The sequence below is a fragment of the Solea senegalensis genome, linkage group LG19, assembly GCF_019176455.1.
Source record: "Solea senegalensis isolate Sse05_10M linkage group LG19, IFAPA_SoseM_1, whole genome shotgun sequence".
NCBI lineage: Eukaryota > Metazoa > Chordata > Actinopteri > Pleuronectiformes > Soleidae > Solea > Solea senegalensis.
The window spans coordinates 3,062,086-3,087,732 of record NC_058038.1 but is presented as its reverse complement, the minus strand read 5'-3'; the positions used below and the strand labels follow the sequence as shown (position 1 = coordinate 3,087,732).

Here is a 25,647-nt window from a genome sequence, read left to right as displayed (position 1 = left end):
TACAGGTGAATGAACATGTTCTGTCTCTCTATTCACACCTTATCTCTCCGTTCACTCGTTCATTGACAGGGTTGATTACCCCAGTTGTGAAAGTGCTGATGTGCAGAACGAGGTCATCAGGTGCCTTTAGCTCCCGGGCACATTGATTTAATACTACAAATGCTTATTAATCCCCTCTCCTCCTCCTCCTCTTCCTCTTCCTCTTCCTCATCACTGAGCCCTTGCACCGCCCTCGTCCAGAACACGATGTTTGCGATATTTGCAGAACATGAGGATGAACAGACAAAAGTACCAAGAATAACAAATAAATAAAACTACAAAAATGAAGTCAAATGGGAAAAAAAATATGACAAAAATGGCGAATAATGAATAGGGAAATGCAGCTGATGTTACAAAAAAGTAAGCATTGCTGTTTATATATGTAAATAATTTATTACTCTCTTAAGTTGATAAGGATAAAAAAGGTCCACTTCCAAGAAACTGTGATTGAAAACTTTTTGCCTGCATAAATCTCTTAAACAACGACCAAACAAAATTTGAGGATTTTAACCTTTAAATGCCAGTTTGATAACTTTGTCACTGTTGTTGATGAAGAAACATAATAATTGAGTTATTTAACATACATCAAATGTTTGGTGGCTGGGGGATTTTTTTTTTCCTGTCTTAGATATGCAAAGATTAGCCACAAATATTTGCATTATTAGTTTTTGTGTAGCATCAAATTTAAAATTGACTACCTTCTTAAGTCATGAATGACAAAAATGTCCACTTCCAAAAACTGCTATGAAAATATTACAGATCTGTCTTTTTGGGTTAAATCTCAACTTCAGTCCTGATCAAAACTATCATATGTTGAATAATTATCAGTTATTGTTAAAGTTATTCCATATAGTTATTCCATATAACAAATGTTGGGGAGGCTGGGGGATTTAACGTTTAACAGGATTTTAGCGTTTTGGTTTTCTACACGAAAACACAGAGGTGGCGTTTTTAGATATTTTTGTTAATCAATTCTCAAAAGTAGCATTTTCAAACCTGCATAGCTTAAGGGTGAGGATAGCGCCATCTTCTGACAATGCGAACATGACAACTGAGAACCACTGCCTGTCTTCAACATACACACACACACACACTCACTCCTCTGTACCGCCTCTTCATTCACAGTTAATAAGATATAAAGTTAAAGTGCTATCACTCACACGGTCGACCAGGACAAAAATGATTGGGTTTTAATTTATTAGGCCCCGTGTCTGTGTGCTGTGTGTGTGTGTGTGCTGTGTGTTTATATCAGTCAATGGATCCCTTATTTGTTACCGCGGATACCGCGAGAAGAACATTCCGCTCAATGTCACTGTGACCAAGCGGAAAACACCTGCTAAATCAACACTGTATTTTTACTCACCACAAAGATTTTACACAGGATGTGACCTTCTGACAACCTCATCACAGCCCATGTGAAGCCCCGCCCCCCTCCACTCCACACACACTAACTGGTACTAGTAGAGGCCACTGGTGCTGGTTGACGAGTCGGGGATTCTCGTGGCCCCGCCCTGCTCTGCCCTACAAGCCACCGCGTGTCCTGCCCCAGACCCATTGATTTTATCGGGCGACACCAAAGTTCAGACGAGCGTCCAGTCTGCTGCGCGGCCTCGGGGTGAAACAGGCGGTGACAGGGCCTGCCCTTCCATCGCCAATGTCAGTGAATACTCTCACATGAACGCATGAAAAGAGTCAAAAGTTCACGCAGAAATACCACAGAAAAACGTGCACAGGTGGAGTAAAAATTGGCCCCGGGATTATTTTTTGTTCATCTTCACAGCTTTAGTAATCTATGGATTACACTTGATAAAAGTCATCAAACAAAGTGTTTCCTATTTTAAAGAAGGAGCCAAATCTCCAACAACACAGTAGAAAAATAGAAATAACGTAAGGAAAAGAAATAATATGTAAACAAAACAAACAACAAGAGCTAAAACCAACTCGTAATCCTACAAGGAAACCCTTAAAAGTTGTGAGAACAAGACAAAATTTCCTCACAAAGATAGACAGACATAATGCATATCCCTAACCCACTTACCTTAACCATCACAACTAAAGAACCAGAAAAATGTCCTTACAAGGTCTTGCTTTTAGGTTTGGTCAGTAGTAGTTATGGTTAAGGTTCAAGTAATTTCCCCTGAAGTCACGGCAACCATGACACCGAGTCTTTCCATCGTCCACTCTACTCTGTCTGGTGATGTCTCCACACTGCTGCCTCGTGTGGTCACTTTGTGTCACTAAGATAAATCTAAAAAGAGGATTTCAAACACTCACAAGTCACAAAATAAGACATTTGAACGTAGTGACAGAGGCAGCAGTGGATCATCAACTCCTGTATGCTGTGATGTTAGAATCACTGATTTTCTCTATGAGGTTTGGTGTGGGAGAGTGAGTGGTTTACAAACTTCGACATAGACTTAAACCCTGTCCCTGGTTGGTTCCCGGCAATGGCTGCACAAACCAAAGACCCCAGTAAAAGGTCACTCCCGCCCATTTAAAGGCTTCATCGTGTGACTCATCATGGTCGCCTATGACAGTAGATGCTGTATGACTGACATGATGTATCACCGATGTGAGGGTGACCAGAGCGAGAGACGAAGACGGCGACTCCGAGAGAAGCCTGACCTATATAAGAAAGAGGCTGAAATATTTATGGATGTCAGTGTCCTAATTGGCAAACCGCTGGGAGTCGTGTGGGCTTCTCCTCCAATCAGAGAGTGGGAAGGTGATAACACATGCGCACACACGCACACACTGGTCTGGCGGACGTCCAGGACCAGGACGTCCCACCTGATCCTGAGAACTGTACTAAACCCTGTTGGCAGAAAATTCAAGAGAACGTGTACATGTCATTACCGCAGAACCTCAAGGCCGCATTGTGCGCTGCATATCGCAGACCCTGGTATACTTGCATGTTAGGGTCCTGGAGTATCCCACTTCAACATCGGGTGGCAGTAAAACTCTGGACACAGGGAATAGAACGCCGCATTCCTACCAAAGAAGAAGAGGACGATGCGACAACTCACTTGGACACGTCTGGTTCTTCTGGATAAGAACCAGACGGAAGTATACCAGGGCTTTCAGGCCTTCCGCCGGAACGAGCGTCCAATCACAGACAAAGATTCACCAGCGCGTCACATGTTTGTGACGTCAGCTTCTTAGCACTGTGATTCCTAAACGGTTGAATAACTGCTAGATATGGAAAGTGAAAGTTATCTTGGGGAAAAAAGAACTCACTCAATGAACATTTTCTGACAATTCTACAACCATGAAATCAAAACTAAATCCAGGAGGCCTGGATATCGTGAAGGTTTTTTCCAGTTATGTCACTTTTAATGGCCAGAAAAAAACACAAATTGAGAAAAAACAGCACAACAGTGTTGAAAAAAAACTGTCATCCCAAGGTCACAGAAATCCCACGTGTATTTGTTGTGTTTTTGTAAATCTAAAAAGAGAAGTTATGATATGAGAAGTGCAGAGAACTCCTGGCAGACCCTCAAACCTGTCACACAACGCTGTAATGAAATGACTGGAGAGGGAAAAAAAGGAAAATCCAATCACTGTAATGTGTTACTAACTAATGTGTTACTGCCCAGCACTGACTGTAATGAAAAGCTCCATTTATATTCTGGGCTTGTGTGTGTGTGTGCGTGCATGCGTGTGGATATTCTCATCACTGCTCACGCATGCACGCGTATCCAAATCAGGATCAGATGTAATATCTCCATGTGGATCCACAAATCGATGACGGCATCTCATGCAGTGACAAAAGTTTTTCTGTTTTTCACATTAATTAAAGCTGTTGGAATAGAAATCGCTCGGGATCAGAATGACAGAACTGTCATCGATGTTTAAATTCTTGTTTTGCTGAATGTGGACTATGAGACCGAGGGTGGGGACATGTGAAAGACCAAAATCATACTTTCCACACCCACACACGTCCACGTTATGTAAATATCATCAAAGATTCGCCTCAGTGACACAAAGTGACAAAACAAAGCGGCAGTGGAGCAGCAGCTCCTGTGTCCCTGCGAGCTAAAAACACAGATTTTCTCTATACACTTTGGTGTGGGAGAGTGAGTGGTTTACAAACTTCAGTTTACAGAAAAAACTATTAAGATATTAAGTCAATTTTCGTTGCTTGAATACCATTATTTATATCCATTATATTTCCGTGTCACTGTTTATTACACAACAGTGGAGCAGTGTTGTAACCAAGGCAACGCCGATATCTTGCATCTGTTGCTTCCCTGTGACAGTGACCATGGAAACAGCTGCCCCTAGCATCAGTTAGCTACACTGTCCTAGCAACTGAGACAAGTGACTGCGCCAAACGCTGTCCCAAAGACATCCGCCGGCCAATCACAGGAGAGCACAGCACCAACGACACTAACAGCAGTGCACGATTGTGAGCATCCTCTGAGCATCCTCCGAGCATCATCCGAGCATCATCCGAGCATCATCCGAGCATCATCCGAGCAACATCCGAGCATCATCATCATCATCCAGCAACATCATCCGCAACATCTGCAGCAACATCAGAGCAACAGCATCATCCGAGGCATCAGCAACATGCATCATCTGCATCATCTGCATCATCAGCAACATCTGAGCAACATCTGAGCATCATCTGAGCATCATCTGAGCCTCATCTGAGCATCATCTGTGCATCATCTGAGCATCATCTGAACTGCTATGGCTGATCTTTTAGGACAGGCATTGGAAAACGGGTTCGTCAGGTGTCTGTGTCTCGCTTGCACAAAGGAAAATGGAGCAGAAATCAATGGGTCTGTGTTTACAGGTTACACACAAGCGACTGTAACACTGTCTGTGAAAACAGACGAGCTGTTTGCCAGCGAGGAGAGGAGAGGAGAGGAGAGGAGAGGAGAGAGGGAGAGAGGAGAAAGGAGAGGAGAGGGGAAAGAGGAGAGGAGACACAAAAATAACCCACAAACTGTTGAAGAAAAGGAAGACGTGATACTCACGTAAGAAGTACTCGGATGGGTCCGCTGCATGATCTGTGTCCTCGGGAAAGTGGTCTATCTGTTTACACATTCCTTTGAAGTTTCCTGTGGGGGGGGCAGAGGGAGAGAGAGAAAGATCAGCTGAGTTAATACGAGACAGAAACTGTTACATCATCCATAAAAATGGATGTGACGGGGGTCACAAACCCAGGTCTACTTGCTGCCACTACACCAACCATGTGGCGCATACGGCACCATCATTTACAAAGTCGACTGTGCGTCCTGTCGCCATTGCTGGTGACCATGTTTCCACTGAGAGCGAGCGTCGGTGTCTTGCACTGGTTCTCGGTTCTCAGAGTTTGTGCTGCTCACACAGACGCAGACAGCTCTTCAGAGAGAGCAGAGCCTGAGCATCGAGCTTCTCCTGCAGCAGGTGGCAGCTTGTAAACAAGAGCAGTGCAGCTGGTGCGACCTGGAGCCGCTCCAGCGCTCGTACACAGGGAACCTCATCCTCTTAATGCTCATTCATTTGGCCGACACCTCGCCGTTCAGCCGCTCCGTCCATTCAGGAAGCAGCGCGCTGACTCCCCTCCCTCCTCCCGCCCCCTTTTCCCTCCCGTCTGCTCTTCTCCACCTCCCTCACTACGGCGGAGTCCAGCTCAATGTCACCATGGCACAGGCACTTCCTGGTTTTCAATAAACTAGTGTGACTTGTTCACACATGCAGCGTGAGCCACGTTAACCAGAGGCGCTCTTAGACTCCGAGGGCCCCCAGGCAACAAAGCAACTCGGGGCGCTTTTACCATCACCTGCACACTACAAGCCCTCAGAGTACATAATCAAATATTCTTTATACGGACTTTAATATCAAGGTGGTTTTGATGTAGCTGCATGTTGGTGGGTTTCTAGGGGATTCATGGATGTCTACCCCTTGTTTGACATCAAATTGAAGGACTTTCCAGGACCATTTCCCTCAAATTTCCAGGACTAGAATGTGCTGTCATAGCTTAAGATGTGAAGACAACTTGTAAAATGTCGTCTTTGCCCATGATGGCATCCACTTTTATTGATTTGCAGCACTATCTGCCAAATCGATAATAATAATAATATTGTTATATTAGGGTTAGGGTTGCCACTAATAATGATAATAATAATAATAAAAATAATACAAACATGAACAGGTTCCTCTGTGGCCGTGCCACAGACAGCAGAAGGAAGACGTAATGGGAAAGGGCAAAGAGAGATAAATACAGGAAGGACGGGGGAGTAGAGTGGTTCTGAAGGACGGAGGTGGAATACATCAAGTTTAAGTGTCACAGTTTTTACTGCTGAGCCATGAAAAAGCCTTGAGACTTTAGTTCCTGTGTCGGTGGCAGTTACGTACTGCAGCTTTAAAATAAGATGGGGGGGCGGGGGCACAGAAAGATTACTTGTTTACATACGACTGCACTGTGTGTGTATGTATGAGACCGCGTTGTCAGGTGTCCCCGTCCATAGTTGTACGATTTGTAACAACAGCTGTGGAGAGTGGCCTGTTGGGGGGGGGATGCTTCAATTAGCCCGCTGAAAGATTTATGTGACACTTAAGCGCTCCGAAACGCTCCTTTCTCTTGTAAGAACATGTAAACTCAGCAGGCTGCTAACTGCTTTATAATGACACTTTCATTTCAGAGACTGGATCCCCGTGTAGGCCGGAGCACAGGACCCGGGGGGGTCGAGGAGTGAGCGGCGCGTGGACGTTAAAGCGGCAGGCAGACGTGTTACAGCGGCGGCTCGGCTGTGAGGTCAGAGCACTCAGCGCTAACAGAGAGACACTGTTTCACGTTTACGAGAGCAGCACACATTCAATATGTTCTTGTTTTATCGCATTTCTACCGATGACTCTTGCATTTCTTATCCAAACAACGTCAAAGTCACACACTGGTGTCCTTGGGAAGTCACCTAAAAAGTGGTCAATGTTTTAAACGGTGGTAGACGGTTTGAGGGCTGTGACCGATGGATGCGTAACGTGATGTCGCAACAACACTGAATACGACACAAGAGACAACAATGGAGGAAGACCAGCAGCTCTTCTATTCCTGCTCGGTTTGTGGCCGAGTGTATGTACGAGAGTAGACTGCAGGCGCTGAAGAAATGTTTTTCTGTCACCCAATCAGCTGCTGACCCTAACGTAAGAAGCAACATGGAAGAAGTATTGGATTGAAATCCACTAGATAAGAACAGTGGACTAATAAAGGGAAAGGGGCCAAAGAATGGAACAGTTGGTGTTGGATAGTTTGGTACTATTCCAAAAGGAAACTGCGAAGGAACATGAGGCTGCATTGAGTCTGAGAGGTCTGGTGGAGCAGGGCCGTGAAGACATTTGTAAACGAAGTTATCCTTTAGGATTTAGCATTTTAAAGTATTGAATTCAGGTGTTTCTCTCAGACTTTGGTCACTAGGCCTGTTGTCTCCAAGGAAGGACAAACTTCACGCTTCAGTGTCATTGTGTCTACAGTTTGAGAGGTTATTTTTTATTTATCCAACATGACTGTGTCCCCATGCACAAAGCAAGGACTATAAAGACATGGTTTGACTTTGACTTTGGTTGCAGAAGAACTTGACTGAGTCACCCAGCCAGAGTCCTGATGACCTTTAGGATGAACTGGAACAGAGATTGTGAGTCTGAGACCTTCACGTCGAACATCAGTGTCTGACCTCATCAATGCTCTACAGAGTGAATGGACACAAATTCACCATAAAAACACTTCAAAACCGTGAGGAAAGTCTTCCAAAAAGAGTGCAAGCTGCAAAAGAGGGACCAGGTCCATAATAAAGTACTGAATATTATTAATAATAACGGTCGGGCGTCCCAATACTTTTGTCCACAGTGTTTGAACACACAGTGGACAAATCTGAGAGAGAGAGGAATCCAGGTCAGGTCCACCTACACATGAAACATCTCCACCAGCAACATCACCGCGATCAGACGAGAGATGGAGGTTTTATGAGACACCAACATGGAGGAGGTGCAGTGGAGGGGGGAAGAGGAGGAGGAGGAGGAGGGGTCACTCTTATCTGAGTGGGAGGTACAGTTTAAAAGCGAGACAGAGATTCAAGCTTGCGTCTGATTCGTCAGTGGGCGGCACTTTCTGAAAGTTTTCCAGGCTGAACCTGAGTGCGTCAACATCCCCTTCCTCCTCCTCCTCCTCCTCCTCCTCCTCCATCCTCTGTCCCTGCGGCTGCTGTTGCCATGTGGACCTCAGAACCATTCGCTTCTGGTTGCCGTGGTTACAGCTAACTGGGGCTCCGCTGAGGACAGAGAGCCGGTGAGGTGTCATTAACCTCAGGATGACACAGCAGCTTCACTTTATACGTGACGTAAGACAAGTTTCAACATGTGGCCGGGAGTTGAATTATTATTATTGTTACGCGTTCAACTGGACCCAAACTATACCCCTGACCTTTGACCTGGAGATAATAGGTCCACAGAGGAAGAGCGGGAGGGTTTTTACTCTAACATCTTGTGAGTCATTGTGATGGTTAAATATCTTATCTCCACTGCCCCCTACTGTTTGTTAGTGGAAAACCAGCCATGCAAAATCTGGGGACCGTCGCCGACCCGGAGACCTCAGAATCAGGAGGTCTCGCAAAGAAACACACACACACACACACACCCAGGTATCCGCGTTAAGATCGAGGCAGTGATATTGTTATTTTAGACGTTCATCGCAGCAGAGAAAACCGTTATCGGTGAAATCGACTGTGTGATCGAGCAAGGGAGGGGCAACACACGGGTAAACATCGGACCGGCTTTTTTAGAATGGTGAGAACTGGAGAAACACGCATTAAAAAACGGATGCCGACTGTTAAACTCACGGACATGGACTTGTGTTCACCGGCTCTATTGAAAAAAAGGCAAAGGAAGGGGTGGAGCATCAGTGGTGATTTTTAAATGAGGTAGATGATGGACGGACGGATGGAAGTTTGCGGTGGCGTTCTCGAAATGTCTTCTGCAGACGAGTTCCTGTTTCCTGTCGGCAGACGGGAAAATTAAACCGTACGTAAGTTGCTTTAAAATAACATGTACTGTAGTTCTCGAATGAGGGGCGGGGCACAGAGAGGCGCAGACTCTGAGCACACGTCCTTTCAGGTCAAACACATTTAAGTGACATGACGGGCGCTGAAAAAATCCACTGGAGGGAAATGACTGCACTGCGGCGGCGTCATGTTCTCACACACACACACACACAAACACGCATGTGGAGGTATGTGCTCATGACCCCATAAAGGTAATGGGTTCACACGCGTTCTCTGACATCTCGTCGTACGAAGAGTCGCTCCCAAACAGCGTCGACAAGAGCCCTAATCGCCTTATTCATCTTCATAATCACACCTTATTCATCCTTATAATCACTATATTCATCTTGGTAATGACCTTGTGAATGCGGGAGGCCCTGCGTGCTCTCTCTCGTTGCCCTCACACACACACACACACAGACACACACACAGATGTAGCTGGTCCATCTCGGGCTGTGAAAACAGGCTTTTTTCATGTCAAACGCCGCGGTGCCGCTGCTGCAGCGTGACGACTTAAAGACACAGCGAAGCGACAGACGCGCCGTCTCTAAACTCAACTCTTTCATAGTGAAGTGGAATATTTGTGGGACAGGCCTGTAATTTTCAGCAGGCATCAAAAAAACAAAAAAAAAACTAATCTGAAATTGCCAGAGGACGTGAACGAGGTCTGCAGGTTCACGCCCAACTCCGCCCACGTCGCACTTCACCCCGCTTCGTGGAAGCAGACGAGGAAGGAGGAAAAGGCCAGAGCTTAATATACTCCAAATTCCTGCTTCCGACCTCATTCATTTCTGATTTATGGATGTGAAAGCGATGAAAAGCTCACCTGGACAGTTGGACACTTGGACACGGAGGACATGGCTGGTGTCAGAGACACAAGGAAAAACAGATTTTAACCATTTATCAAAAGGATCAGCGCTTGAACTCACTGTTGGACACATTTTTGTTACTAAAAGCTGAAGTTTGTAAACTGCTCACTCTCCCGCACCAAACCTCATAGAGAAAATCAGTGATTTTAACACCACACACACAGGAGCTGTTGATCCACTGCTGCTTCCATCACAAGTTCAAATGTCTTTTTTTGTCACGTCAACATTTGAAATCCTGCTTTCAGATTTACTTCAGTGACACAAAGTGACCACACGAGGCAGCAGTAGACCAGCAGCTCATGTGTCCCCTAAAATCACTGATTTTCTCTATGGACTTTGGTGTGGGGAATAATAATTTCCCAGAATGCACTGGAGTGCATGAGTGTTTGTCTCACGTGTTTAGAGTTTCAATTTTTTTTCTTGTTAAACGAGATCAGATTGGTTGAGTGTTAAAAAACCCACAGATGAGTCAGAATAACTCGGCTCTGACAAAGCTGACCTTGTGTCTTCACCAGTGAGACGTCTGCGGACGTCCTCCTGAGACAATGTGGAGAAGAAACGGTCACCTGTGAACCTCCACCACCGCCGTCACTGTTTTCTAGACTTTTCTCTTCAAGTCCCTCTGTATTTATAGTCGGAGGCCCAGTTCACATGTAGGTGGGTATTTTTGAAAAGTCACACTAAGTTCTCAGAAACATAGAACTCCTCATTTGCCCACTTGGTCGGTCTCATGTCTCCTCTAAACTCGGAGGTTTCTCAGGGGGCGTTCCTGTGCCCCATGACCTCGTAAAGTCTGAGTTCTGGCTTACAAATGGACTAATACGAGAGCTTCTCTTGCGTGCACTTTGCTGCTTTTTGAGAAGACTATTAGGGCCCGAGCCACAAAGGACAGGGGCCAAAACGTCTCCTGGCAGGAATTTGTGCGAGGAACCTATTGTTAATCCTTCAGATTATTATTCTATCTGTGGTTTTGCTGTAATTTTTGAGGGAGTTGACGTGTATAAAAACCCTTGAAACTTTGCATGGAGGTCAGGTCTGGTGTTAATGTGATATCGGTATAGTTCCTGGATCCGTGCGTTGCTTAAGGGCTCTATAGCGCCCCCTAACGGGAAAACAGTGGCAAAATTGGCGGACAAAAAAAGTTGAACATAACCATGGCCTCAACTCAACAATTTGCACCCGACGTAAATGAGCGAACTCGTAACATAAAACATAACAATAAAAAAAAATTGCCAAGTTTTGCGGTTTCAAAGCGGCGTGGCCATGGCAACCCTCGAAACAGGAAGTGTCCTATGACTTTGGCATACATTGAGTTACACTGAATTCCCCGAAACTTGGCGGGAAGATGTTCTAGACCAAGACGAACAAAAAAAAATCGACACTAACCATGGCCTCAAGTCAACAGGAAGTCGACCATTTTGGAATATTGACGTCCATTTTTGCGATTTGCACCTTCTGTAAATGAGTGAGACGCATCAAAGGTGAAAGGTTTTGCAGATTCAAAAGTGAGGTCGGGGAACTGTTGGCCCCCCCCATACCTGTGTGGGGACGCGAGGGCCCTATCATGACTGCATGCAGTCCGAGTTTATTATTCTAATTGCTCTTTTCTGAGGTTTAAGTGTTAAGAGTTTCCCCAAATTTCACCACAATATCAGGCGTGAAGACAAGTGAACATATAATAAACCCTTTTTTTTATTAAGAAGAGCAAAAGATTTGCAAAAACTTCCCAAAAACTTCAATTTCAACAGCCTTTCAATTCAACTGCATGGTGACCGTGGAGTTTGTTTTACTTCACAGTCTGTGGAAGCGTCACGCTTCACTTTCTCTTTAATAACCGGAGGAATGTCCTGCTCTCTGCGCCGGCCCGCAGATGTGACGATGACGATGATGAAGATGTAGGTGGTGCTCACTGACCACAGCGACGCGGCGGTCGACCTTTGCCCTCTGTGATTTACGCTGTACGTCCAGGAAGTGAACTCACACACACACAGCGCGGGGCAAGCAGAGTGGGGCGGTCGCGGCGCGCCGTAAATCCTTCGCTCCTATAAACACGCCCATTTAAATCAAGCGCTTTCCCAAACGCCGTTAATAACAGCAGGGACACGCTCAGATGAGAGGGGCGGGGGCCGAGAGCGGAGGGTCACAAATCAAAGGCAGTCGATGCAGCCGCTTCACCCCAGTGTAACACCCTTTACTGCGACTCATCTTTTGTATAACTGTATTCATTTATTTATTTATTTAGTTAGGAACAATAATGTAGTTTAACACGGTTCCACGTCAGCGTCTGTGAGACACAAACAGACAGAACACGTTAAATCAAACGCAAATGATCCAAATCTGTTGCCATTTTTATGAAAACAAAGGATTTATTATTAAGATATTTGTGGTGTGGAGCAGTTTTTACAGACAAACACTTAGTGAAGACACATCACAGACATAACCCTTACCCCTTACCCTTACCTTAACCTTAACCAACACAACTACTCCCCATATTGCATGTTTTTGGACTGTGAACCCACAAAACTCCACACAGATCAGGCCCTTGTTCTGACCGGGGTCGCGCACACACAGAACTGCATAATGTTCCTACAGAGATGGCTGTTATTGGACCTCACATTGATCTAAGTACAAGTCTACGCACACACACACACACACACACACACAGATGTCTGCCAACAGTGTATCAAGTTTTATCGACACGTCGTCCAGAGCCAAATGCTTCACCTGATAGTGACCGTCGTCGCTCCACGTTATGATGCAGGGAACACAACTCTCACAGCTGTTTATAAAACAGAAATAAATAAATAAACAAGAATAATCATATTGCTTTCCGACTTTCTGATTTTAATTCCTGTTTACTCAGAAATGATAAAACCTAGTAAAATATTAAAATGGTACAAATCTAGATAGAAGTCATATGGTCTATTTTGTCTATAATGTATACATATTTATATATTTTACATGTTGTTAGAATCTTTCTACATTGTAGTTTTAATGCACGTTATGAGAATCTTCACTGTCTTTGCTGCTGTGACAACTTAAATGTGACTAACACAGGATTAAATCGACACTAATCTGAACAAACAGTAAGGGAAAAGTCTAAATCTTCATGTGACTGAACTTTGACCACAGACTCGCTCAGCTTCACCTAAACCGCACCACACTTTTATCTCCAGGAGGATTTGAATAATTGTGTCAGTGTCCTGTGTTTTTCCTGAGAAGTGCTGACCTCAGCAGAACTCCAGCAGATAAAAGGTCGTTCAGGGAGAGATAAGCAGCAGCAGCAGCAGCAGCAGCAGCAGCAGCAGCAGCAGCAGCTTCCGATAAAAGGTGACGCGAGGTGAGAGTAGTTACACACAAGATGATGATTAAAATGATGGGAGGAGGTCAGGCAGCTGTGTGAGGAGGGGGGAGGACCGGGAGGGGGCGGTGACTAATGCTGGTTTACTGTTAACACAATATCTCATACCCACGTTACAAATGTCTCTCAAAGTGTTACAATTCTGACTTTCTGATTTTAATCTCAGAACTGCAACTTTCTGATTTTAATCTCAGAATTCCAATTTTCTAATTTTAATCTCAGAATTCCAAGACACGTTTTTTTTGTCGCCTTTTGGTTTCATTTGTGAAACTGAGCGTTTACGTGCAGCTGAAAACAAAAGAGACATGAGGATCCTGACATGAACCAGTTACCAGCTCTTACATAGCACTTTTCCTTTCAAAATAAAAGCCACTAACGTTGGCTCATATAACATTTTTGACAAATAACAGAAATAGCATAGACTCTGTATCTTGTTAAGTAAAATACATGTTAGTAGCCGTTTCCACAAGTGTCGTTAGCAGGAACAGGAAGTAGTCACACTTCCGCACACGTACAGAATAAGGACACATGACTCACTTTGTTTACTCTGCCATGTTGGCAGGAGAAAATGAACAACTCCAGTTCTGGTTTCAAGCTGTCAGAGTTCACAGCTGCTTTTAATCCACAGAGATTGAGCAACGATATCGCAGAACCTGACGGACTGAATCTATCTGACCCTTATATACTGCCCCCTGGTGCTTTTCACCAGTATGAGTGGACATTATTCCAGACCTGCAGCATTACGACATCTTCAACTTTCTGATAAACGCAACGCTTACGAAAATAATAACGTAGTAGTGAAAATATCGGGATAGTAGCACAGAGGCTTGGGCTTCAGGGCCCCTGAGGTCTTTCTGAGGCATTTAGGCCCCTGGGGTCTTTCTGAGGCCCCTGAGGTCTTTCTGAGGCCTTTGGGCCCCTGAGGCCCCTGGTAGGCCTGTTCAGTAATCCAAGCTTGCTGATATTTCAGCTCATTGTTGAAAAGAGCGGCTGAAAATAAAGTGAAATGATCTCAAATGTCTTCCTGTTGTGTGTTTTTCAGAGAACGCTGACATGTCCTGCACATCAGGCCCGATCTGTTTCAGATATTTGAGCCGCACGAGCATTTGATTCAACTGACACGAACTCTTTAGTTAAAACACGGTCATTTCAGGACATGGTCTGATACACTGTCCCCACAGTGGACAGCATGTCCATATGGGTCATGTACTGGCTGACAATATGGGTCCAAAGCAAGTTTGTCCATGGTTTCTGTGGTGGCCCTGCTTCAGAGTCACTGTGACGGTTAAGTGTGTTGTTGTGGGGAGATTGGGCGCTGTCTCCACTGCCCCCTACTGTCTGTTAGCAGAAGACCAGCGTTGACCGTTGCTGTGAGGACGAAACCACATGAAGTGAGGAACGTTTTGGTTGGTCCTCACGTTCTGTCCCACCTTTAAAAGGCTGTTTATTGTGTTTAAGGTAAAAGTTAATTTAGTTGACGGTTAAGGTTAGAGTAAGGGAGTCATGGAAACCAAAAGATTTGAATTGTGGTTAAGGTTAAGTTTATTGATAAGACTGTCTGGACGTGGACGTCCTGGGGATAATAGCTGCACAAACCCGTGTGTGTGTCTTTCTATGTGTATCATTTTGTCTTGTCCTCACAACTTTAAAGGGCTTTTTGGAGGTTAAGACCTGGTTTTAGTGTTAGAATTAATGCATTATGTCTATGAGTGTCTGTCAGTGTCTTTGTCAGGACCAGTAGTCCTCATGTAGAGCAAAACCTGGTCCTAAAGAGACAGAACCTCATTTCTGAGGAACTGGTGAAGTGATAATAACACGTTTGTTTAGTCTGTTTAAATGAATGGACGTCAATGCCAAGGTCCTGAGAAGAATAGCTGCACAAACCCGTGTGTGTGGTACATCCAGTATTCAGTGTAGTGCTTCTATGCAGTTCTTTTTTTTTCTAATCTTTAATGTAGGAAGAAAAAAGCCAATGGTTGCAGTCTGGATGCGTCAAACCACCTCCTCCCCTCAGTCTCTCCCTCTCTCTCTCGCTCTCTCTCTCTCGCTCTCTCTCTCTCTCTCGGTGGCGATTGGCAATTCACTGAGTGTCCACATGTCATCTCTTGCCCTGCTGCAGCGGCGAGCAGCACGGCATGCTGGGAGGAGGAGGAGGGAGAGAGGGGGAGGGGAGGGCAAGATGGCTTAGATGGATGGAGGACATGTATTCATCCATTTCCACCATTTCATTACATCTATGTAAATACTGCTGTGTGTGTATGTGTGTGTGTGCGTGTGTGCGTGTGTGTCACAGCCTGACAGAAGACAAACATCTCGCGCTCAGTTTCCTTCACGTCCATTCGTCACCGCCTCTTTGACGTCCTGCTCCCAGTGTCTTTGTGTCTTTGTCATCACACTTAACCCCCCCAAACAGTTAAGGACATTTGATATTGTGTCCTCTGAGAGCGGAGGGTGGGGGGGTTGAAGGAAGTCAGGAAAGAGGGGAAGACAGGTCACATGATCGGCACTTAATGCCGTCGGCTAATCGCTTTAATTATTGTTTTTAGTCTGTCTCTGTGTGTGATTCAAACCCAATTATGACGGATGATGTTCAGAGTCTGACCCACATTTTGCACACACACACACACACACACACATATTTCTGTCCAGTGTGAGACTTGCATTGACGTCCAGACTAACACAAAAGTCTTATCCTTAACCAAACCCCAATTCTATTCTCACTTAAACCAGATCCTCAGAAGTTAGGGTCTGCCTCTTTAGGACCAGGTTTTTGGGTCTCCAACGGTAACAATCTAAACCCAACAATCTAAACCCAACATTAAGGCCACCATCTTGGATCGAGCGCCGACTCAGGGCGATTTTGCAGCGATGGTATTTGAATGAACTTGTCCAAGTGATCTTTTATTTTCTTAATTCAAAAAAGTCACTTTATTTTGTATAGTGCCAAATCATGAGCAAACACTAGGCATCAGTGGAGAGAAAAAAACTGATGTGCAGCATCTGCCTCGACAGGTTGTGGTGAAAGGAAAAATGGGGGACAGAGGAGAGGTGGGGGAGAGAATGGACAAAAGGGAGGTGAGGTAGAGACAGAAGAAAGAGGCCAGGAGCAGATATAAGTTTAGACAGGACAGTTCTGAATCAGTGATGACATTTTTATAGAACTACAATCTCATTTATATAAGCAGCAGCAGAGGTTGTTGCCAAAAATTATACTGATATCGACTTTTAATTATAGCATAATAATAATGGTGATAATAACAACAACAACAATAATAATAATAATAACAAAGCTTATAATAATAATAGCCTCAAAACTGGATCTCAATCCTGCAACCTGCAAGATGAGGACACTTTTCTATATTTTTCTGCTACATTTTGTAAATGTTTGCACTGGAAAAAGGCACTTTTTGCACTTTTAACTTTTGTCACAATGACAATAAAGATTACTGACACACATTCACTCACTCACTCACTCACTCCAGGTGTTTCCAGGTGTGTGTGTGTGTGTGTGTGTGTGTGTCATCCTGCTGCTATGATCATGAGAGACTCCATGTCCTGGAAAGTGATCTGAGAAGGCAGAGGGAAGCCACACTGCTGCTGCTGCTGCTGCTGCTGCTCATTAAAAATTCATCCTCTGCTCTCAGAAACACACACATGAAGGTGAACACACACACACACACACACACTCACACTCTCTGGAGAGAGGGGGAGGAGAGAGAAGCAGCAGCACACTGGACTGGAAATGACATCACTGTCCTCAGTGGACTTCACCTCTTCCTAACGCTAACAACAGTGACTTCATTTTTTTTCACTAATTCCGCTCGAATCGCTCTGATGCGTGGATTAACAGCGCCACCGCCAAAGAAGCGGCAGCAGCAGCCTCGACTCATCAGCAGTTTTCCGGCTCACGCTTGCGTCCCGATGAGTCCCACAGTACGCGTCCCGCCAGCAGACATGAATAATCGAGTGTCAGACTTTGCCAGACACCGGGTTTGCATCATTTCCTGTAGGACGCCTATTAAATCATCATCCGTCAGGTGGGAGCCTGACTCTCTCCATCACGTTGTGAGCAGATAGAACAACCGGCGTCTAAATCGATTAAACTTTAGGTCAAATTCGGCTTCTTCTAAAATGGAAATGAATGTTCATCCATGAAACAAAGTCACATCCTGGATTTAAGTGACGTGAACGCCCGCCCTTCACTCAAAACATGGCTGCCAGGTGTGGATTTTAACCACTTCACAAAACTCTCACCCACTCAAACCCATGCGTGCCTAAGTCTACAGTATCTTAATAATCGTTTTCTTGCTTCACATCACTGTTTGACAGACTTTTCCCTTCATGGAGAAAATCAATGTTTTTAGCTTGCAGGGACACAGGAGCTGCCGCTCTACTTGTGTCTTTTTTTGGTTAAGTTTGAGTCACATTGGTGAACCCGAATTCCAAATGTCAAACACTGAAATCACAAAACAACGCTTGCATTTAGTTCTAGAGGCAGCGGTGGACTGACGACTCCTGTTTAAAATGACTGTGGAGTTTGGTATTGTGAAGTGAATGGTTTTCAAAGGGGGCCACACGGTTGGTGTAGTGGTAAGACCCGGGGTTTGTGACCCCGTCAGAACAAGGGCCTTTCTGCATGGACGTCACATGTTCTCCTCATGTGTGCGTGGCTTTTTTCCACGTCCTACGGTTTCCTCCCACAGTCCAAAAAAAAAAAAAACAGCAATATGGATTAGGTCGTCCTTGCTGGCAGACTCGGCTGAGATCGACCAGGCTAGAAAAAGCAAACAAAAAACGTTCTCAACAGATCATATACAGTTAAACTGACAGATTATATAGATTATATAAAGGGGAGTCTGTTCATCTGTGCTGGTTCTCAGTGACTTTGGCGTGATAGTGGTGCATGGGCACCTGAACTACCCTTTAACCTTCTCTGTGACCATGCCAGTTTCTACGTCTGACACATTCAGTCTCATGACAACTGTTTGTTTTCCCAACAGCACCATTTGCTGTGACAGTGGGGTCTGCCAGCCTCGTAGACGGCACTGAATACTCACTCTGGCCATCTGAGCTCGGACGTTCTCGCCTCGAGACAGGCTTCCACATATTTGGCTCTCTGCTTTTAATGTGGTCGCCAAAAGAACGTGCCATGTTTCTCCTGCTGGAGCGTGTTTGAGAAGTGGACATCGTCTTCCTTTTCCATGAAAACAACATCGATTCCGGAGCGAGCCATTGTTACGAATACCAGTCACCCTCTACACAAGTGGTTCCCAAAGGTTTTCTACCAAGTAGCAGCAGATTTATTCCCTCATCATCCTCCTCTTCCTCACTTATATTTCACACACTGGCACAGATACATAGATTAAGATTGACAGATAAGGTGAATTCCTCAGCTCGGTAGAACAGTGTTTCTGATTCTCCTCAAAGTACCATCAAAGAAAGCTTGTGTACCTATGGTGGTACACGTGCCACCGTTTGATAACCATAGGTCTACACGGTATGTCGTACTATGTGTACAACTGATATTACTGTGAAACAACTACAGCAGTAAAATTAAAGGTAACAGAGTTTGTACGAGCGGCAGCCGTCGAGGAGTCTTAGAGAGGTTGCGCCGACTCTCCTGGTCGTAAAATCTGACCTGACCTTTTCTTGTCATCACGTCGTATCTTTAAAGCATCAAATGTCAGATACTAAGACAAAATAATCAGCAGCTGCTTTGAGTTTTGTTTCTCTGACAACTCTTACTTGGCCTAAAAGAAATATTCTGACCGTTATTGTGAAATGCAACAGAAATCTAAAACGTCTAGCAGCCTTTTGTATAAATCCAGCACCACGGTCACCGAAAATTTAAGCCACTTGCTGAATTTCCGTCGCTCCGCATACGTCCTGCGGATCGTTGGTCTGATCAGTTGCTCCGTCAGATCCATCAAACTGCACACAGAGGCATTTTCATCACCGCCTCTTGGAAGTGGGAGGTGACTCCAGCCTCTCCAGACTCGGACAAAATCTCAGATGAGGCAGAGATGCCGTCTAACAAAGACGCTGAAATCATAAAACATAATCAATAGTGTCATTTCAGACGGTGTCTGTCTGAAATTACAGCTTTGTCTGACTCTCTGTTGCACAGAAAACAAATCAATCACGTTGGACGTCAAATGCCCAAGACATCTGATATCTGAAGACGTCATATATGCATTTAAAAGCGCACACACGCAGATTCTTGTGCAGGCTTCTTAGTAAGGACACTGTAACCTTAACATCACAACCATACGCCTAACCCCAACAGTACTTTTAAAGTGTCACACAACCTCACACACACACACACACACACACACACACGCCATCCTGGGCCATCTGGACTGATCACCTTCATGTGCTCTCAGCTCACTCCTCCATCATCTGTCATCCTCACACGACCTCCAGCACCCGACCCACGGCCAGCGACAGGAACCTCCAGCCTGAACCTCCGCCCCGGCCCCCGTCTCGGCTCAGGCCCTGGACTCTGTCTGAGGTGGTCACAGATCTGTCAGCAGGTACTAAGAGGTGAGAACTTTCCTCCTCATGTTTGACTTCAACTGTTTATCGGGACGACGTCTCAGTCCCTTCATCCTACTTTTGAACACTTAAAAGGTAAATGGTCTACAGCACTTTCCTCGTCTTGATGACCGCTCAAAGCTGCTTTACACAACAGTTTTGTCATTCACTTAAACTTTCATGGGTGTGGTGTCTTGCCCAAGGACACATCAGCATGTGGACTAGACGTATTTCCAAATTTCACAAATTCACAAAGTTTGTATCTTTTTTGCCTGTAGGTTGTGCTGAAAAAAAGGAGATAATTCACTCTATATTGCACATACTTATAGCCTAAAGTAGCCTAAATGCTCTGTGTTCTAAGGGGTAAAGTTAAAAAAAAAAAGTAGAAATCCACTTTACAGGCATTATTGTTTTCATTAGCATTAGCGTTAGCATCATTATCAGCAGGCAGTTGTGGTTTGGCAGTGTCCTCCTCCCCTCTCCTCCCCCCTCCCTCCCTCACCTCAGAGATGATGCAGTGTGTTTGCGCTGCGTTCTGACACAAAGCAAATACGCCGTAATGGATTGCAAATGAACTGCGTCGCAGACACCACCAATTAATCAGGCGGCAGATTGCCGTAACTTTCTTCTCTCTGTGCTACTGCAAAGAAAAACAAAGAGAGGAGAAGATCGCACCTCCTTAAAATAAATGGATTGTATCTGCAGTTAATTATCATTTACTCCAGGGTCTCTCTGGGACGTTTGCACAGCTTAAGGACGCGGTCGGTGAGGTGGAACGGAGAGGAGCGGTGCAGCGATGGAATCAGAGATGGTGGCCTGCGGGTAATTACACTTTCTTCTGTAAGAGGATCAATTCTGCGTAATCAGAGAACAATCTCAGCCAAAGTCTGGTGGGTGTTCCTGACACTTTGACGTGGAAACTTTCAACGTTCACGAGCGAGAGAAACTTTTGTTTTTGTTTGTTTGAGAGCAACTGAGAGCAGACACGAGGCTGGGCACCTTTGACCTCTGAACACTGCAGTCTGCTTCTGTCTGTCTGTCTGTCTGTCTGTCTGTCTGTCTGCAGCACAAAAATAAAGCTTACATAAATATATTCTGGCCTTCTTTGCTAGCTAGCGACACACGTTTAAACTTGCTAACATAAATATATCACAGTTTTCTGTCTATCCATCCATCCATGCTAGCTAGCAATACAAAAATAAACTAGCTTATATAAATATATTATTTCTTTCTTTCTTTAAAATTCAAAATCAGGAAAGTATTTTGTAGTGGTGGGAATATATGTGTGATTCGATTATGATTGTGAAGGCAATGATTGCGACTTATTTAATTGCATTAATTGTAGTATTTAAAGATCTCAAATGTATTTACTTATGTTGACATTTCACTGGAAACCAAGGAGAGAAACAAAAATCTGAATCGTTTTGCGATGAAATTAGCAACAGAGTTTGTGAACAGTATTACGTTTTCTCAGTTTTGTGGGCGATTTCTTTTCACAGATGAAAAAAAGGTTTCCACACGTCACCTTTTAATCCAGATTATGCGGGGCGGGTTTTACACTTTAGCGATAGCTCTCAATCAGCCGCAAGGTGATGCCCGCATTTAAGCTGTGTGATTTGATTGGTGAAGGTGTATTAATGTTGGGCTTTCAACAATCAGTTCATTCAATCCTACACAGAGTTAAAAAAAGCAAAGTTTTTCGTAATTTATTTTTCCCATTATGGCTTTTTCATAATTGATTCATGATCATTCAACAAAAGAATCGCGATGCATCGGAAAACGGATGATTTCTCCCACCTCTAATATCTCATAACTCACTGTTTGAAGTATGCACCAGTTTGCTCTTACACTTTATCTTGTATCTGACTTAACATGAGTCAGGACAACGCACAAAACGTAGAGGTATGTACGTGGGATGAAATAAAATTCTTTGAGTAATTAGTTAAAAGTCTGACAGGTTTAAAAACTCAATGTTCATTTGGTTTAATGTGTTTTTACCGTTACAACACTAGCATCAAAGCTTCATACCAGACCTGAGGCTGCACTGACACACAATCAATACTGATACCCAGCCTCCACAACATGTTCGCCGTAACAGAGAAGAACAAATGGCGACCTCCACTGTAACACAACCTAAGGCCACAGTCCTGCGCTGCTAAACTGTCGCCGGCCTCGGCCTAATCCAGTAATGTCTGCCCTGTAATTTGGCCTTTGCAGGCGATAGAGAGGGCAAAGTGGAGAGCAATAAAGCAGCTGCGTTGGACATTGACTGTCTGCAGTCTCAGCGGAGGCCTAAATGAATCCCATCCATCGCCTGCTGCAGGGCAGAGTGACAGTGCACTGCAATAGAGCTCAGTCACTTTACACTGGATGTTATCAGATAAAGGGGCGAGGTCCACGGCGTTTCTGTTTGTGACAACAAGTGGCTCACAGATACACTTTCCCATCTGTGATCCGCTCATCTTGTGTCGAACTCTACGTTAATCCAGTCCAGTGTTTCCCACATCTATGTTTACAGGTAATCGGAATAGAAACATTTCCCGTACACGTCAATCTGAAAACCTGATCCACGTGAAACATTACGTATTTGCTGTATTTTTTCATTCCAAGAGAGAATAATGGACAGTTCTAGTTCTACTCGTTTTCCCATGACTTCATAGCTCCTCCTCAATGTGGGCGGAGTCATCATAGCACGACTGTGTGACACTGCCGTGACGTGGTTTTCTACGCGACACAAACACACAAACTAGTGACTTGTGAAGCAGTTGTTTTGGGTGTAACTGAATCTGGATTTGTTCACAGAATGGTTCAGTATTTCAGACTCCGTCTGACACAGTCACTGAACTGAAATACCACTGAACGGGGTCGAACGGGGCTGGCGATCGTGAGCCCATCAGGGGCTTTGCTAAGTGTTGGAGGTCAACGCGTGTTTTCATGGATTTTGAAGTCTTTTTAACTTTGAGCTACAGTTGGACATTGTTGGCTTTGATTCTTGTGTCGGAAGTCGTGCTTGACCAATCAGTGACCGGCAGTCTGTCGACGTCACATTTTAGTATCGACTCAGCTCGCTTGGAATCTTGTCAAAGCAGGAACTAAGTCGTGCTAGAACTGTATAATGGAAAAAGCACCATTAGAGGACAGTGAGGGGACGAGCAGACACATGCAGCTTCCGATCAGAATGAATCTTTTCAGAAATGAAGAAATGTTCCACATGTAAAAATAGCTCTGATTGAAACCTATAACTTTCATAATAATAAAAACGAATAATAACTTATGTAACAGTAAAAATGATCATTGCAAAGGGACTGATGCTGCACACACACACACACACACACCATACACACATGCCACACATGACAGGTAATAAAATACAAAGCATCACGTCGGCCTCCCTGCATCTCTTTTCTACACTCCTCCTCCTCCTCCTCCTCCTTCACTCCGAGTCTCTCTTCCTGTAAGTACAGCAGAGCCTGAGGGCGGCGCTGTAATGAAGATGGATGCCTCGGGTTAGCAGCAAACAAAGCGCGGTTCACCTAGCTAAGAGAGCCCGGCAGAGCGGCGGCCTCCGGGGGCCAATTCATCAGCAACACGTGTGTGTGTGTGTGTGTTCACTGTGTGCTGTTGTTGGAGAACTGGCACTCTCTGGATATCTTATCAGACCATTCTTTGTAAACCTTAGACATGGTTGTGAGTGAAAATCCCAGAAAATCCCAGAAAATCCCCAGCGGTGCCTGAATCCACTAAAACATGTCATTGTCTATTTATATATTAGTGAACAGATGTACCTAATAAAGTGGGCAGTGTCACGACCAAAGTCCTGTCTTCAACTAATGTGGAAGACAAAACTGGAAAGACTTGGAGAAAGACGTGAAAAGAACAACACAATATTTTCCTGAATTAACAAAAAAATTGTGAAACATTCTGTGTGGCCCAAAACAATGTCCTCAGACCAACACCACAAAACTAAAGACATCAATAACACAAGTGTTAAACTGCTTAACATTATCTGTGCAGCTTCTCTGCGAAACACAGCTGAACCAGCCGCTATGTGTGAGGCAGAACAGTGAGTGTGACTACTTTATATGCAAACATTTAGCAAAGCTACCGTTTCTACTGCTTCTGTCAACTGTAGCATCGTAGCGTAGGAGTCTCACCTTAAAACCCAAAATACATCAGTCAGTATGTGTGAGGCAGCATGTTTTACTGCTTTACTGCTAACATTTAGCGAAGCTAATAGTTCTACTTCTTAGTGTTCTCTGTGCAGCTTCTGAAGAAACCACAAATACATATGTCGGAATGAGGCAGCACATCGTACCGCTTAGCACAGCTAACATTTAGCAAAGCTAAAATTTCTACTGTTTCTGTCAACTGTCTCATCTTAAAAAACAAAATATATCAGTCAGTAGACATTAAGCAGCATGTTGTACTGCTTAACTGCTTACATTTGGCAATGCTAATGTTTCTATGGCTTCTGTCAACTCCTGTACTCTCTGTGCAGCTTCTCCTCAAAACACAAATGCAAAGCTAATGTTTAGCAAAGCTAACATTCACACTGCTTCATATATACAGTGTGTTTGACTGCTTTAGCAAAGCTAACCTTTAGTAAATCTAACATTCACACTGCTTCACATACACAGTGCGTTTGACTGCTTTAGCAAAGCTAACATTAAGTAAAGCTAACATTCACACTGCTTCTCATACACAGTGCGTTTGACTACTTTAGCAAAGCTAACCTTTAGTCAAGCTAACATTCACACTGCTTCACATACACAGTGCGTTTGACTGCTTTAGCAAAGCTATCATTAAGTAAAGCTAACATTCACGCTGCTTCATATACACAGTGCGTTTGACTGCTTTAGCAAAGCTAACGTTTATGACAGTTTTCCGCGGTGTGTCGTTACTCGACATGTATCGGAAACCTGATTTGTTCCACGCATTTGCGAAAATGCGGCTACTGTTTTACCAAACAGCGTTTCCATTAGGAACAGAGCCAAAATAACCAGCACCAACCAGTCAAATCTTTGGTACCCTTCCCTTGGGGTACCAGAGTAATGGTACAGTATGGGTGGAGCTAGACCAATGACAGTCAGCTGATTGGGCAACAGAAAAAAGCACCACTCCCTTGCAACCGATGTTTCTTCAATACCCCCACTTGCCGACATGGCCATCGGGCACAGCACACGCCCCGCCTACCAAGCAAAGGTACTGTCCTCAGGCGAAATGGAAGCTTAATCGAGGGCTTTATCGTTCCAAACTGGAACCGGACTGTACCATGAAGGAAATACTGTAGTAAATAATCGTGGTGTTTTTTTATGTTATATAATCATCAGCTTCATTGATGCTGAGTACACTGTATTTTTAATATTTTAAATTTGGACAACCCTTTCCTTTTCCGGGAGTGGGATGATTGCGCTTCTCCAACGAGCAGAGGTGGAGGTGTTGGAGCAGCCACTGTGGCTGCTTTCACAAACACAAACCCACCTGTGTCCTCACTGAGAGTGTGATGTGTGGGCCTCGGCTGCCAAACACTCACTCTGTGCTCTTCTCTGCTGCGGAGTTTGCAGCCTGATCAACGGGAAGACTTCATTTAGGCAGTGCTGCAGGGAAAGATGAATACTAGTCATCCTGGCACTTTGAATTAATTGAGCTGAGCTGCAAATTGAGACCTAATTAACATTTGAAATGTTAAACTTGATATCACTCCTCCTGACACTCTGTGCTGAAACAAGGCTGCCTATCGCTTGCCGTTCCCCAGCTGCAACCTCTCTGTACTTTCCTATTTCTCAATTTCCCCCTGATTTTTTTTAAATGTGCAAACTGC

General features: G+C 44.5%; 1 protein-coding gene across 1 annotated transcript in view; it reads right to left on the bottom strand.

Moving 5' to 3' along the window:
• The window catches only part of cacng2a (calcium channel, voltage-dependent, gamma subunit 2a), a 37,866-nt gene that overhangs the window by 7,045 nt on the left and 5,174 nt on the right, over nt 1-25,647 (bottom strand). The window contains exon 2 of the mRNA XM_044051591.1: nt 5,025-5,108. Coding sequence (XP_043907526.1) covers nt 5,025-5,108 — 84 coding nt within the window. The remainder of the gene's footprint in view (nt 1-5,024; nt 5,109-25,647) is intronic.